The sequence below is a fragment of the Cryptotermes secundus genome, unplaced genomic scaffold, assembly GCF_002891405.2.
Source record: "Cryptotermes secundus unplaced genomic scaffold, Csec_1.0 scaffold813, whole genome shotgun sequence".
NCBI lineage: Eukaryota > Metazoa > Arthropoda > Insecta > Blattodea > Kalotermitidae > Cryptotermes > Cryptotermes secundus.
Genome location: NW_019735471.1, coordinates 339,166 through 354,630, shown reverse-complemented (window position 1 = coordinate 354,630; position 15,465 = coordinate 339,166). Strand labels below are relative to the sequence as shown.

Genomic DNA, 15,465 nt, shown 5'->3' with positions numbered 1-15,465 from the left:
CAAATATAGGTCACCGTTTCAAACGGTTCCTCTGTTATTCTGTCTTATCTGTTGCCATGGGAATCTGTGTTTGGGGTCCCACTGTTGACTGCGTAACCTCGAGAATGTATTTACCGAAGTGTTGACTAGCACATGGGCTTCCACCACTTTTTGTTGTTATTCCAGCTTTCAGGCAGTGTTTATCGAAGCGTTGCCTAGTAATGTTCATATTCGTCACACTACATTCTGTTGCAGGTATGTCACATTGTTCTTGGCCTACGGCCAGTATCACGAGAGGAAGAGGGAGACATTGTGAGAGGATGGCTGGAAAGGGAGGAACGTCGTGGATACAGAGTTGGTCAGTTCTGGTATCTGATTGCTATTGACTGGTGGAAAAGCTGGACCGATTATGTCACTTACAGGGTGAGCACGAGTCCTGTATTGTTTCTCAAACCTTGAAAGATATTGACTGAACCTCACATCAGAATGAAAACCTGTGTAAAAAAGGCATGTGAAGCAGAATGGAGCTCATTTAGCAAGGTACTTAGCTCATTTTGTAGGAATGTCATGTGGGACGCACAATAAGTTTTGTCATTCCACACTGAAAAATAACATGCCTCACCCATCCTAGGATTCCGTATAACACAATCTGGAAATTTTTGCCATGATACTAGTTGTTACATAACGCTGTAAAAGTAAAAAGTAAAAAAGTAAAGCTATCCCTGTACCAGGCCGTGAAGGCCCATAGGGTTGTGAGACAAGGGTCCCACACTATCTAGACAATCAACTCAAAGATGGTGGTAAGGTTGTCAGCCTTACGCGCCGGCCGCGCTTTACTCCCCAGGAAAATTATTTAATTAATTCCTGGTAATCATTATTGAAGGAAAGATAGAGGGCGGATAGAAGTGACAAGAAGACGTAAGAAGATGCTGGATGACCTTGGAGACAGAAGAGGATACTGTCATTTGAAGGAGAAAGCTCTAGATCGCATTAAGTGGANGATCTTTTGATAAGGCACCTAATGACATCCCTCCCTTACAGTATAAGCTGTTTTATTTTGTAAATTTTAATGGGAAACAGGTTTTAATATATTTCTGTTTAAATTATTTTCAGCTTAAGTTAATGTAAATTGCTTAGTGGGGGTGAAAGATTTCCAAATATGTTATTATTATTAATATTACTCGGAACTTTCAGATCAAGAATCTTTTCTGTGATCATAATAGGTTTGGAAGTGAATTCCAAGATCTTTGCATAGCTGGATTCTGTGGTTTGTATTTTTTTCACACGTTTTAAAAATATATTTATTGGAAAGTCAGATTAGAAATCCTTTTAGAATCTTAAAATAAGAAATGAACCAAAGATTAATGTTTTCCTGTGGCATAACTGCTTGATAAACCCAAGTACCATACTTAAGCTTAATGTTCTTGTGTAGGCTGGCAGTGAGAGTCCAGTGAGCAACTCAACAAATGGAAGCGTCCCAGGAAGCAATACAGGTAGCTTGAAGCGCACTGGCCGTCTGTCAGGAAAACGAATGCAGCAGCAGTGCTCCCTTGTAGAAGACTGTGTTGCCCTAGACAATAATAGTTCTGTGGTGGTAACAGGCATAAATCCACTTGACAGTGCAGTGCCATGGGATGCACTTGGTTGGCAACAGCGTGCCCTCGGGGCAAGTCCAAAGAAAGCCAGTTCCAGCTCATTGAGTCTTTTGGGCACCCAGGATTGTTCTAGGTAATCTTAAGTGACGAGTTCATATACAAGGTGTAACTGAAAGGTGTGGAGAAACTTTGGGCATGAGATTTATATACCAAAATAAGAAAAAGAAAATTTCCGTATTGACGTGTCTAGAAACAATTTGTGAGTTGAAGCTGAAATGATGATGCTTTGGCACATTGCAAGATGTCCTCAATAACACCTGTTATGACCAGCTGTGGAGAAACTTTGTGCACAAGATCCGCATACCAAAACAAGAAAAGATGTCATTATCAACATGTGTCTGCAAACTTATTTTTTGAGTTAAAGCTGAAAGAATGCATGTTGATGCTCTGGCATATCTTGGCCATTCTATTCAAGGTATACTCAATAACACCTGTCATGACCAATGAATAAGTAGAGAAGGGCCTACTGCATGCCATCATGCCCACTAGTTTTGAATCCTCTGGTTTTTACCTGTGGGGACATATAAAAACCCTTGTGTATGCAGCTTCTGTTGACTACTTAGAGGCAGTTCATAATCACATTGTGGATGCCTGTCAGGACTATCTACAACTACCCTGGTATCTTTGAACGAATGTGGCAGTCCATGATGAGACATATCAAGGTGTGCATTGAATATCACGGAGGACGTTTTGAGCACTTACCAAAAATGTACTCTTTCAGCTAGAACTCACAAATTAAATGTTTCCAGACACATATTGATGAGGATATATTTTTCTTTTGGTTCTTGGAACTCATGCTCAAAGTTTTTCCTAACCTTTCAGTTGCACTCTGTCTATGTATAACAACGACCATCAGCTTATTTCTTCACATGTTTGTAAGTTTTAAGAAATGTGTCTTGTCTTTGTCAGTTGGAAGATAAGGGCGTGAATATGTTACAATTTACAGCTTGCATATTTGTTTAATCAGTAGTCATGTGCAGCTTTCTGTTGTATATTCAATATTTCAGGTCTCCTAGTGTCACATCAAGTCCCAGCCATTCCCCACGGCAGCCAAGGAAGGCCATGCCAAGTTACTCAGTGGGCCCTCCCCCAGCACCAGGTCCTATAGATAATACAGTTCTGGTTGCAACCCCTGCTTGCAAAGTGGTGACACTCACAGGTGAGGGAGGGAAACTGAAGCGAAACCTGATGCTAGTGAGATGGCGAGACTTTGAGTTGGTACCTGACTCACTGTGGAAAGCTCTTTTCCAGTGGTATGGAGGTGCTCCTGCTTTGCCTAGACAGGTGTGTGAGTCTTGTCAGTTAAGTTTCGTTCAAGAATTGTAAATTGATAGTGAGCTTTATTTGGTATCTTGAAAGATTCTGTAATTCATTGGTTATACTTGTGTGTTAAATAACTCCATTACTAGAACCCTACATTTCTACACAACTATAAAATGCAACTTCTGACATTGTTCTGAAGAAAGCAGTCAGTCACTCAGTCTGTTTCAGTTTATCATAACCAGGGTCCAGGATTTCAATTTTGATGTTTTCTCTGCATATCTGTTCCATTCTTACAAGTAGTTGCTTTACAGACTTCCACAGTGAAATTATGTATTCATTTCTTGCTTCCCTCACCAGAACCATGTATGCAGTGCATCATAGTCTTAATATGCCACATGAATACTTACAAATATATAAGTGAAGATTTTTGCTATTCCTGAAAATACATTAGAATGTTAATGGGGACTTTTGTTCTCATCGGATCACTTTCTAAAAGTCACATCTCGCTATGCAGTACTACCACATGTTGGTGACTAGACACAGGGTTTGGAGTGATATTGAATTTACTGAATGCTTATGACTCATAGTTATAAAAACTATAATACTGTTACTGATCTACAAAGTCTGCATATCATTATAGCACACACTAAGTGTTCTCAGTTTCGTTCCCTCTTCAGCGGTTATTGTTTGGTAGTGGAATCTAACAGTGGAGATACCTCTGCTTCCTTGCTTATGGCCAGCCACCAACTGTGACTACACACTCACAACTAACTGCTTACCACTGACTGCCCACTGACCCACCTGTGGTCCTTGTTGTATAGCCTTGGCATGGACCACATAGATAACACAACTTTCCATGGTTCTTCTGTTGTGTGTGTATTTGTTCCTGCAGGAGCATGTTTACTGGGTTGTTGCCTAGCAGTGGCCGCCTTTTCTTGCTTCACTGCTCCGCTTTTTAGTCATCATGTCACAATACAGTGAAGTTATACCAGATATCCATATATGTGTACCTGTGCTGTTAATTGTGGAGATGCATTGAATTTATTGAGCGCTTATGACTACAAATTATTGTAACACTAACTACACATGCTACAAATTACTGTAGCCACGCTAAAGTCTTCAGACTCTGTAATGCCTTCACTAGTCTTTGCTTGATAGTGGCTCCTAACAGTGGAGATTCCTCTGCTTCTGTGCTCATGGCTGACCACCAACTTCAACTACTCACTCTGGTCCTCATTATGTAGTCTTGGCACATACTATACAGTAAACACTGCTTCTGACAATTCTTCTGTTGTTGCCACATAAACATGTGTACTGTGCCATTACATAGCAACAGCCATCTCTTCTGGCCCTGCTAGCCTGCCTTTCAGGCATCATGTTACAATAGTTTTTCCATTTTCTGTTTCATAGCTGAAACTTCTGAAATATGGCTAATGACATAAAATCATAATCAAGTTTTATTATGATTCATAAATAGATCAGAGTTTTTGATTATGGTCTTATATTGTAGGTTATAATTCCCAAGAACAGTCAACAGTTGGAGCTAGAGTTATATCCGTTGAATCTTCGTTTGCTTCGGCACCAAGCTCAGCCTGTCCGAGCTCCACAGACAACATGGTCTGGAATGGTAGGAGGATATGGAGCAGCTGCCCTCAGTAAGTCATGAACGTATAAACCACTTCACTACATATGGTCAGAAAGAAGCATAAACACTCAGAAATTGACATCGTGATCCCTATTGCAGACTTCTATAGCTGGAGCTTTAGGGGACAGAAAGTATTGAGGTGAACAAAATTTTGTCTACTAATTAGGTGCTCAAACTTTTAGCTCACAGTTTTGCAACAAGGGCTCTGCATGTGTATTCGGATGTGAACTTAGACAGTATAAGGAATAATAATTGGTGCAGTTTGCTAAAGTTTGTAAGGTCTGAAGCTTGAATTTCATAGATATAACTGTGAAATTGAACCAAGTTTATTCATTGTATTGAATCCTCTGTTTGTTTCAGGCACAACAGGCTATGCGTATGTGTCAAACCTACCAACACCTCCAAAACGTTACCTAGCTTATGTGGCTGCATTCAGTCGCATGGCAACAGTTAAGCAGGTGTATGATTTTTTATGTTCTCGCTTGAGGATTCGGCCAGAAGACATGAGACTTTGGCATTACCGAGATGAGGTCAGTTTAGTAAATTAACAGAGTGTCAGTGTAACCCTTTCCACTCTAAGAGCCAATGAAATCAGCTCGGTATACATGCATCGAAATCTTCACCACCAAAGAGACAGACTCATTATTAACCACTTAGTATAGCATTTCTGTCAGCAGATGGCATGAAATTCATATACCAGTGTTTAGAGGAAAGAGCAGGAGATAGGTGGGTTGACAATATTAAAATGGATCTTAGAGAGATAGGATGGGATGGTATGGATTGGATTGATGTGGCTCAGGATAGGGACCAATGGAGGGCTCTTGTGAACACAATAATGAACCTTCGGGTTCCATAAAATGCTGGGAAGTTCTTGAGTAGCTGCACAGTTGGTGGCTTCTCAAGAAGGGCTCAGCGCCACGAGTGAGTGAGGAAGTGAATAATTTGTTCATGCTTTTACTCATTAGCAGCATATTTAATATAGAAGTCTGTTTTTTCTTATGAAAACAAACCTAAAATTAAATCTGTATATGTATATCTGAATATCACAATTAGAAGACTACTGTCGCATATATGGCTATGACTATAGATTGGTTTTGGGTTGATGACGTGATTTATTGCAACCTTTAAAGAAACGCATGACTACACTTTACAGTTCACTATTACACACATGCACACGCACAATAGTATCCACAGACATATCTTCACTACCATTGCTTGGTAGTGGCTTGCAGCAACAGATGTTCGCTTATGTCTGGGTACCCAAACTGTCCCCGGCCTCAGCTACCAACTTCTAACAGCAACAGCTCACAACAGCTGAACTGAACAGTCCTCTAACTGCAATTGCTGACTGGTCTGGATTATAATGCCTCGGTACGGACCGCATAGAAAATGTCTCTTTTATTATTGTTGTGTTATCTTGTTCCTGTGGAAACATCATTGCTTGCGGAACCATTACTTAACAGCGGCTTTTGTATAGGTGCTTGTTTCATGGTCGTTGCTTAGCAAGGGTTCTGCATGCCACATTATTACATTAATTTTGCATTGTTAAAATACTGCAGTCCAGATTGTATCATGTAGAGCCATTGCTGGGCAGTGACTGCGAGATAAGCAAATATACATAGGTTGGATAAAAAGTAGTGGCAACGCCTCTATAGTTCTGAAATGACTTTATTATCCAAGGTAAACACACTTACATTCCTTCAATATAATCACCCCCCATATGTACCACCTTCTGCCAAATTTGTGGAAAGCGTTGTACACCATCAGTGCGTCCACTTCTGTTGATGTCCAGGAGTGACCGCCCTACAGCACGAATAATCTCCTCTCTTATGTTGTAACGTAACCCTCGCAGTGGTTCTTTCAATTTGGCAAAGATATCATAATCGCACAGAATCATATCGGGTGAGTATGGCAGATGTTGCCGTATCTCCCATCGCCAGCAGCGAAGGAGATCCTTGATGGCGTCAGCAGTATGAGCCCTTGCATTGTCATGAAGGATGATGGGGTTTGTTTCCAACAAGTGTCCTCGCTTTGTCCTCAGTGCTGGACGAAGATGATTATGCAGGAAATTGCAGTAGTAGGCAGTGTTTACTGTCTGTCATTGATGTACAGTGTGGTGCAATATCACTCCATGAATGTCATATGCCACAATGAGCATTGCCTTCACATTACTCTGTGTAGGGCGCACTTTCTTTGGACGAGGAGAGCCAGGATGCTTCCATTCATTTGATTGTCACTTCAAGTGAGGTTCGTATGAGTGAGCCCAAGTTTCGTCCAGAGTGACGATCCTTCCAAGGAAGTCATCACCTTCCTTCTGGTACTGGTCCAAGAAGTCCTCTGCAATTGCATAATGTTGCCATTGTTGGACCTCGGACATTGTATGGGGTACCCAACACGCTGCAATTTTGTGGTATCCAAGAATATCGTACAGAATGTGGAGCATGGTTTTGTGACATACGCCTGCCTCAGCAGCTAACTCCCATGCAGCCCATTGACAATCGACATCCAGCAAGAAAGCAAGAATCTGAATTGTGTGGTTGCCAACATGGGGTCGTCCTGAATGGCATCCCTCTTCATGAAACAATTTCACCCATTGTGCCACTGTGCGATATGGCAAAGCAGTATCACCACATGCTTTTCGCAATCCCTGATAACAGTTTTGTACAACCTCGTGCAACTTCAATTGTTATCCAGGAGTGTTGTTCTTGTTTCATAAACATGTTCTCATGGTGCTTGAACTGGGCTCCTGCACTTCAAGACGATGCACAATGCAACTCAATGAAACACAAACAGAGCCACTCACTGCACTACTTCAACTGAACTTCTGCTGTCAGCTGCAGACAGCGCTAGTGCCACCTGACGCACATCTTTCATGTTACAGCAGTGTTGCCACTACTTTTTATCCAACCCTTGTACAAGAGACATTACTGAGTAACAGCTTCACAAACAGACATGTTCCCATGGCAGCAGTTGAACTGCAATGAGTAATTGTGTTTTCTATGCAGTCCATACCAAGATATTATGAGTGGGACACTTTAGAAGCTGCAGTTAGTTGAGTTGGAGTCAGTCAGAAGAGTAAGAGGTTGGTGCGAGATGGCAGCCAGCCTGGAAGTCAGTTTTGAGATATTCACTAGCCAGTAAGTATGTAAGCAGAGGACACTGTTAGGATCTCTTACGGCTAGTGAAAACAAATTGAGAGGACTTAGTATGTGTTATGGTGAGAAGATGATTGCATGAATTGGCAAGAGCGTTATAATTACTTGTAGTTACCATATGTAAGTGGTCAGTAAATCCAATCACCAATACAAAACCCATCCACAGTCATTTCATGCATGTGACAGCATAATATTCATAATACTAAGGCACTATACTGATACTAGTTATGTTGAGAGAAAAAATTATATTAATTTTAATTCATGTCCTTAGAACAACATGTTGCTGATAGAGGATGAGGAGCCAACACTGGAGGACCTTGGTGTTTTAGATGAAGACCAACTTCTCATAGAGGTTCGAAACAAAGATCTCACATGGCCAGAGGAGATGGGATCACTTGCCATACCAATGCAGGATAAACGTAAGCAGGGTAAGTAGACATTTCCTGTGGAGAGGATTCTGCGAGATAATTTTACTGAAGTAAAAGCACTTAGTTCAGTAGAAGAAGTATTGTTCCTGTGTTCACAGTTATGTACTTGGGGATGGTGAGAATATAATCAGCATCTTTCAAGTAATTAACATTTTCCACAGATATAAGCCATGTGGTTGTATGTGTCTTCTTTACTGGTGCTACAACTGTGTGTGGGTCTTGGTTCCATAGCAGTATATTTTTCCAGGGTGGGAGTCATTAGTTCTACAGTCAGCTTGTATACCATTTGTAACTGTATAATTCATGCAGTGTAATTTATTATTCTGAAGTTAAGGAAAAACAATATCTATATATTTTTCAAATTGAATTCTTATGAAAACAGCAGCAGAAAGTGTTGCTATGAAAGTCTGAAAGGAATAGCATTTGATATACATCCTCCAGATGGTGAGATGACATTGTGTTCAGTATCGTTGAACAAGAGACATTCTGTCATTGCTGTATGCCACATGATCTGCAAGGTACCCATGCAGCCTTGCAAATGCAAGACGCAAGACAAGAAGAAAATGTGATGGGTAGGTTGCAAAGATGAAATTTTGCTATAAAGGATGAATGTCCAGTATATCAGCACCTGAGTGACTTGGCAAGCAGCAGAATGTCCAGTATGTTGACATCCTGCGTCTTTTTGAGGAGTCCTCCTGTTACTCTGTTTATGTGCTTAGCCCAAACAAAACGTGGGTTTCAACATTATCTTTATATAGACAGTCCATGCATGAAATTTGTTTTTTGTGCATACAGCTATTCTAATCAGATACAAGAGTTTGCTGACACTGTGAACTCAGACTGCAGATACGTTTTGTTTGTCATTCTCTTTTCAGCATCTATAACAGTAGGATTGCTCTTCACACCTGATAAATGTATGTGGGAGAGGTAAAATATTTGAGAGAGAATTAAAATTTATATTATTGGATTTATGTCATTGTTGTCAATGGCAGATTGTTATCACGTGTCTGTAATTTCCTTCGGTCATGTTAAGCAGTTTTACAAACAGGGAAGAAAAAGTGAAGGTAGGATAGTGTTGCTACTAAATAAGATATACTAGTGTTCAGTAACGGATTCAGTTCCTCCTTATGCTTCTGTCTGTTATCACACTAAAATGCGTTCAGTAGACCAGTGATCTGCAATCAGAATGGTAGGACCTTTTAAACGCGCATCTGTTAGTCATTTTAGCATGTGTGCAAGATCTTGAATAGCAGTATGCTGACATTGACTCAGAAGAAGAGCTCGAAGATACCACACATCAGCATCCATCATCTGCTGAAGAAAGTGATGAAGATTTAGAGTGGCGCCACCATCTTCCCTCTGATAAGGTAGATGTGCAGCAATTTGTGAGAGAACAGTGTTTGCTGAACAAAACAACTTCCCAATATTACTGAAAATTCACAACCTCACAAGTTCTTTTTCCTGTATTTTCAGACCATCCTGGCAGTAATTGTACCAGAGACCAACCAATATATGCAACAGGATGCACAAGCAAGAAATAAACCAGATATGGCATATTCTTAGCAAAAAAGTATAAAGTATCTGCACATTTATAGTTCAGATGGGTCATGAACGCAAGCCCAGTAGGAAGCAATGCTGGACCAAAGATGAACTGTATCATGTTCCTTTGTGCTCCGGTGTGATGCCGTATGATCATTCTGCATGATTCTGAAACAGCTGCATATTGCGGACAGTCAGAATCCACCAACTCAAGACAGAGTTGATCCCAATTTGCAACAGATTATGGAAGGTCAGACAAATATTTGACATTCTAAATTCTGAATTTTCAGAACTGTGTCATCCAACAGAACATATGGCAGTGGATGAAGTAATTGTAAAATTCAAAGGGAAAGTTGTCTTTCAGCAGTACATTCTAAAAAAAAATAAATAAAGAGATTTTGTATAAAAATTTATACTTTGTGGTAGATGTGGTTACACATATTACATGAAGATGTACCTGGAAAAACAAAGAAACATGGCTAGCACAGATGTTAGACCCACACAAGGAGCACTACTAGAACTGGTTTGGGAAGTTAAAGGAGCTGGACTCAAAATATTCACAGGCAATTATTTCACCTCATCTAAACTTTTCAGTGATGTACACAACAAGAAAGTAAATGCATTCGGTACAGTTCATCACAAGATTAAAGAGGTGCCGCCAGACAAGAAGTTTATGACCTCATCGATATGCACATTCTACCTGCAGAAGGTAACTTCAAGGAAGGTGGGGAAGCTATGAAGCTTCTGATTATTGAAGACTGTAGAACACATATGTGTTATACTGACTTGAGTGATAGGATGGTGAACATATACAGCATTATCAAGAAAACCCAGAAATGGATGAAAAATGTGTCTTCCAGTTGTTGGACCTAACCATTCTGAATTCATACATTCTGTGCAAGCCTTGTGGGGTAAATATGACCCATCTGAAATTTAGGGAGCAGCTGTTTAATTGGGATGTATAAATAAATATAAGCGATATATGTATTTTTTTTAGTCTGGTGCAGTTATAAGTTAAAACTGCCACTTTTAATTCCATTCATGTGCCAGACAAGGGTTTAAATGTCCCACACTTAAAAGGTAATAAATACAATGAAATTTCCATTTCAGATTTTTTTTTTTGATAGCTGTGAATATGCAACACTAAACTAAGGAAAATCTTAATAGAGTCAATTTAACACAGAGATTGTGATTTGGAATCATTGAAAATTAATGTTACACAAGGGAAACTGCTAAGTCAAAGATGGGGATTCCACTGTACAGGAAAAGCTTTTATTCCAACATATGGTCTGCGTAGTTTTCCAGAGGAAACATTCCATCTTTGTGGATAGGTCAAGTAGACAGTAATATTTTCCATGATGGACCATTTTCATAAACCTTAGTGTAAGTAATGCATCAAAGTTTTTGATCAGAGAATTTGGGGAAAAACATGAATGAGTTGTGCAGTGAAATAAAGTATTATATTTTATGAATTTTATTAACTTCTGTATGAAATATGGTTCATTAGTTTTCTGGACCTTTGCTTATCCCTCATTGTTAATGTCATGACAATGTCACTCGTAACCACTGTCATTTGTTTGCAGTGCCTACAGAAAAGGGAGCTACTGGTCTTAACAATCTGGGTAATACATGCTTCATGAACGCAGCACTGCAGTGTGTGAGCAATACGTGTGCTCTCACGCAGTACTTCACAGGCAACATGCACCTTTATGAACTGAATAGGAATAACCCACTGGGAATGAAGGGACATATTGCTAAACGATATGGTGATCTTATACAAGATATTTGGAGTGGCACTGCTAAGACTATAGCGCCATTAAAACTCAGGGTAAGGCAGTCTGGAAGGTGACAATTACTGTTATTACTATGAAATTTATTTCTTAATTGCACAGTTACATAATTGTTTGAATGTTTTTTTCAGGCGAATGTTTTCTCTTACCTTAAGGTAAATACTTAACTTTCACATTTTCACATTATTGTTTAATGATTGAGGATGATTTGTGCATCATCCTTGTTGTTCATAGTGATCCTACTGTAGAATGATCTGAGAGTTCCTTTTGTTATTACAGTGCAAAACCGATCACCTAATGGTTCGGCAGGCATTTAAAAACCTTTGATGCCCTGGCTGTGGAAATTTCTCAACGACTGGAAAGGGTTAAAAGTATAATTTAATGTACAGGTATTGAACAGTTGTTGAACATCTGGTAGGCAGACAAATAGCTTGGTTGCCAGAAAGAGATGGATCAGCATTTTCAGGGAAGTTGCCATGCTTCTGTGTCCACTCAGTATTTAACTTCTTTAGACGTGGTTCACCTCTATATCTGTGCCATGAGTGACCAATTAAGGTTGCTAGAACTCCAGAAGCCAACTTCCAGCCACCACATGGGAAATCAATTGCCAACCATAATTTTCTGGTTGGCTTGGTGACTGTGTGTGCGAGGGCATGGACACATGCATGAACACACAAACACACGAATATATATTCTGTCCCTTTGGTTCTTGTTGCAGTGGACAATAGGAAAATATGCTCCTAGGTTTAATGGTTTCCAGCAGCATGACTCACAAGAGCTTCTTGCATTTCTTTTGGACGGCTTACACGAGGACTTGAACAGAGTACATGACAAACCATATGTTGAACTTAAGGACAGTGATGGCCGTCCTGATGTCATTGTTGCACAAGAGGTGAGTAACTGCTATTCAGATGTTAGAAAAAAATCAGGGCATATTGATAATGTACATATGAACAATGCATAGATTGGTTAGAGTTGATGGAAATACTGCCTGCTGCCAAGATAACCTTGGTATAGTGGTGGATAGGGAAAAGTAATGGAGGCATAATTAGACTGGCACACTGAATGTTAGGAACGGAGGAGGCTGACTGAAAACTTTTACTTTGAAGAGTGTTACCCATACAAGATCAGTTTTTCTGTTTCTGTGTTCTTGTCCTGGGCTGTAGTATGGACACATTTCTTCTACATAATGGTGATGAAAGAAGTTCATGTTTTACTGTAGGAGGTTTTACCAGACCACATTTGTTTTAATGATGTGTGTTTCAGTGTAAGTTTAATTGTTTTAGGAATATGTTATTCTCTTAAATTGTTATTGTCCTGCTTTATAATGTAAGGTCTTCCATTTGCTGCCCCATTTTGTTATGCATTTGGTGTAGGAAGCTTCAACAGTTTTAGTTTTTCTATTTTGTTATGAAGATATGAAGTGTGTGTTGCAAGAGAATGGCTAATTAATAATCTTTACACCATACAGATGTACAAGTGATTAGAAGCAAAAAATCACAAGTTGTTTTGAATGTATTTAATTACAGTACACTTCAATTATTCATGTTAATGAAGCTGGTAAAACACATATAATTGAAAAACATGTCTAGTTAAGTAGGAATCTTCATGTGTGATCTGGAGACCATAGTGATTTTTTAAATTTAGAAATTTATGCATAGTGTCCAGTTTGTTTAATTATGTTGAGAAATGTAAGACTCAAGGAGGAAGTCTATGGAAGGTAAAATGTGTGTTCCTTCTTCTGTGCAACTTTTGTTTAAAGCGTTTTTTGAGAATTACATTTGAGATATATGCAGAAATGCAGGTAGGTCCTCATGTAAACTGATTATTAAAGTTGCCCAGTCTAAATGAAAATTGACAAATTGACAAGACTTGACATAAATATTTCTCAAGTATGTTTTTTTCCCCCCCCTGTCTAGGCTTGGGAGAATCACATTCTTCGCAACAAATCCATCATAGTGGATTTGTTTCATGGCCAGCTCAAGTCCAAAGTGACATGCAAAGTGTGCGGACATGAAAGTGTCCGGTTTGACCCATTCAACTACCTGTCTCTACCTTTACCTATGGAGAGCTATGTCCATGTTCAGGTTATTGGTAAGGTTTCTTCGCCTTTGATCATTTTTATATGCCATTTCATGAGAACATTTTATATCTGTTAAAAATAGGGTGTTGTCATGTATTTATGAACATAAAAAAGTGTTAAAAATGTAAACGGACTGTTCATGTGAAAAAGAGACAACTAGCAATTGTGTCTGTCAGTACAGTTTACATATTTAATGACTGTCATATTTATGTAAAAATGTCTTTGTTACATTTTCCAACATATGAATACAAAATTTATATGGTCCTTTGTTTTTTAATTTTTTTATGCTTGTGCTGTAAAATTGTGTCTCATAATGTTATGGGAACAAACGGTAAAATACACCTTATGATTTATCACTGGAAGAAGGGTTGATCATGTATATGAAGCCATATTATAGTTGGGTGAATGCAGTAAATATACAGAATATGGCTTTTTGCATTTGCCTAAACAGTTCATATTCATAGTTATTAAATTTCTGTTTTTCTCTGTCTTTATTCAACAGAGAATAATGAAAAGAGATGAAATTTTGTGCACAGATACTTAGTTATTTGTAAATGCTGTTTTTCTGCTTGATCTCCATTGAATTCTGTGGTCTTATGCCACCTGGAAAGAAGGGTTTGTATTTCTTGTTGGCAGGAATTCCGTAAGGTCATGTTGTCATTTTTGCACCAGTCTCATCATCATCCTCCAACTTTCATCCATGAAGGGCATTCTTCAGTGAACGGAAAAGATTTTGTCTGATGGGACAAAATCCATGTTGCGTGGTGGATGGGGAAACACAGTCCAGTGCTGTTTTATAATGGCTTCTGTTGTTCACAAACTAGTATGCAGTTTTGTGTTATTTCCCCCCATCTTTTCAGATTAAACTTGCTGCATTTGGCTCTTGAGTCTCTGTAGAGTATCGATGTATGTCTCAGAATTGGTGGTGGTTCTTTTCTCCATAATATCACACAGAATTATCCAGATATCAAAGCTGAGGTTGGGCAGCCACTACATGGCTCACAATATAGGCTGGATTTCTCCATCACACATTTCACCAAGCATGCAGTTATGCTTGTGTGACAGTGGCTTCTCTGTAAACTATTTTCAGATGTTTGTGAGTATTCCTTGCTGGTTGCTTCTCATATATTAAGAACTATGTGATGAGTGTTTATGACAAACTTTGCTATCAGGCGACATTTTGAAAATTTACCGCACAGGTGACATTTGGTAGAAAATTCTGAAAATTTACTGTACAGTATGGGAAGATCAAGAAATAATGTACATGGAATTTCAGCTCTTTTCATTGATTTTCTGCTGGGGAAAAGAAATTTAGGTCAGTGCTTTGTGACTCCTGTGATACCTTAAAATCATCTTCCCATAATTTGATACAGTATAACCTTTGAAATTGAAAGAATGTCATTAAATACACCAAAAGTTAATCGCCCAGTCTTTGTTACCAGTAGATGGGTAGTTGCTGTATGATATTATATATTTTATTGTAATAATTGAACTTATAACATCTCATAACAGTTATCCGGTTGGATGGTTCTGTTCCTGTAAAGTATGGCCTAAGGCTGAACATGGATGAGAAGTACAGCAGCGTGAAAAGTGCACTATCTAGCCTGTGTGGGGTTCCTGCTCATCTTCTCAGACTAGCTGAGGTCACAGCGGCCCAAATCAAGGTGTGTGTCTCCCTGTAGGTGTGCATGCTGCCATGACTGTTCGCAATTATCGGTCTTGCAAAAAAGTTAATAAGGAACAGAAGAGTGTGTTCTGATGGGAACATTATTCAGTCACATGTAAGAAGAAACACAATTTTAATTGAATCATTTTTGTTCAGGGATTTTCAGAATCGGAACTTATGATGAACTGTTCTGATTTTGATATATTATAGCGGAAGTACTGGTAATAATGAATGAGTAATGTGATGATTTTTATAATATACT

At 39.0% G+C, this 15,465-nt stretch overlaps 1 protein-coding gene across 2 annotated transcripts in view; it reads left to right on the top strand.

The window, feature by feature from the left end:
- The window catches only part of LOC111869414 (ubiquitin carboxyl-terminal hydrolase 32), a 62,799-nt gene that overhangs the window by 13,604 nt on the left and 33,730 nt on the right, over positions 1-15,465 (top strand). For both annotated transcript variants that reach the window (XM_023860931.2, XM_023860930.2), the window contains exons 9-18: positions 235-402; positions 1,412-1,707; positions 2,642-2,918; positions 4,408-4,552; positions 4,903-5,072; positions 7,969-8,125; positions 11,248-11,492; positions 12,173-12,346; positions 13,374-13,548; positions 15,050-15,201. In XM_023860931.2, coding sequence (XP_023716699.1) covers positions 235-402; positions 1,412-1,707; positions 2,642-2,918; positions 4,408-4,552; positions 4,903-5,072; positions 7,969-8,125; positions 11,248-11,492; positions 12,173-12,346; positions 13,374-13,548; positions 15,050-15,201 — 1,959 coding nt within the window. The remainder of the gene's footprint in view (positions 1-234; positions 403-1,411; positions 1,708-2,641; positions 2,919-4,407; positions 4,553-4,902; positions 5,073-7,968; positions 8,126-11,247; positions 11,493-12,172; positions 12,347-13,373; positions 13,549-15,049; positions 15,202-15,465) is intronic.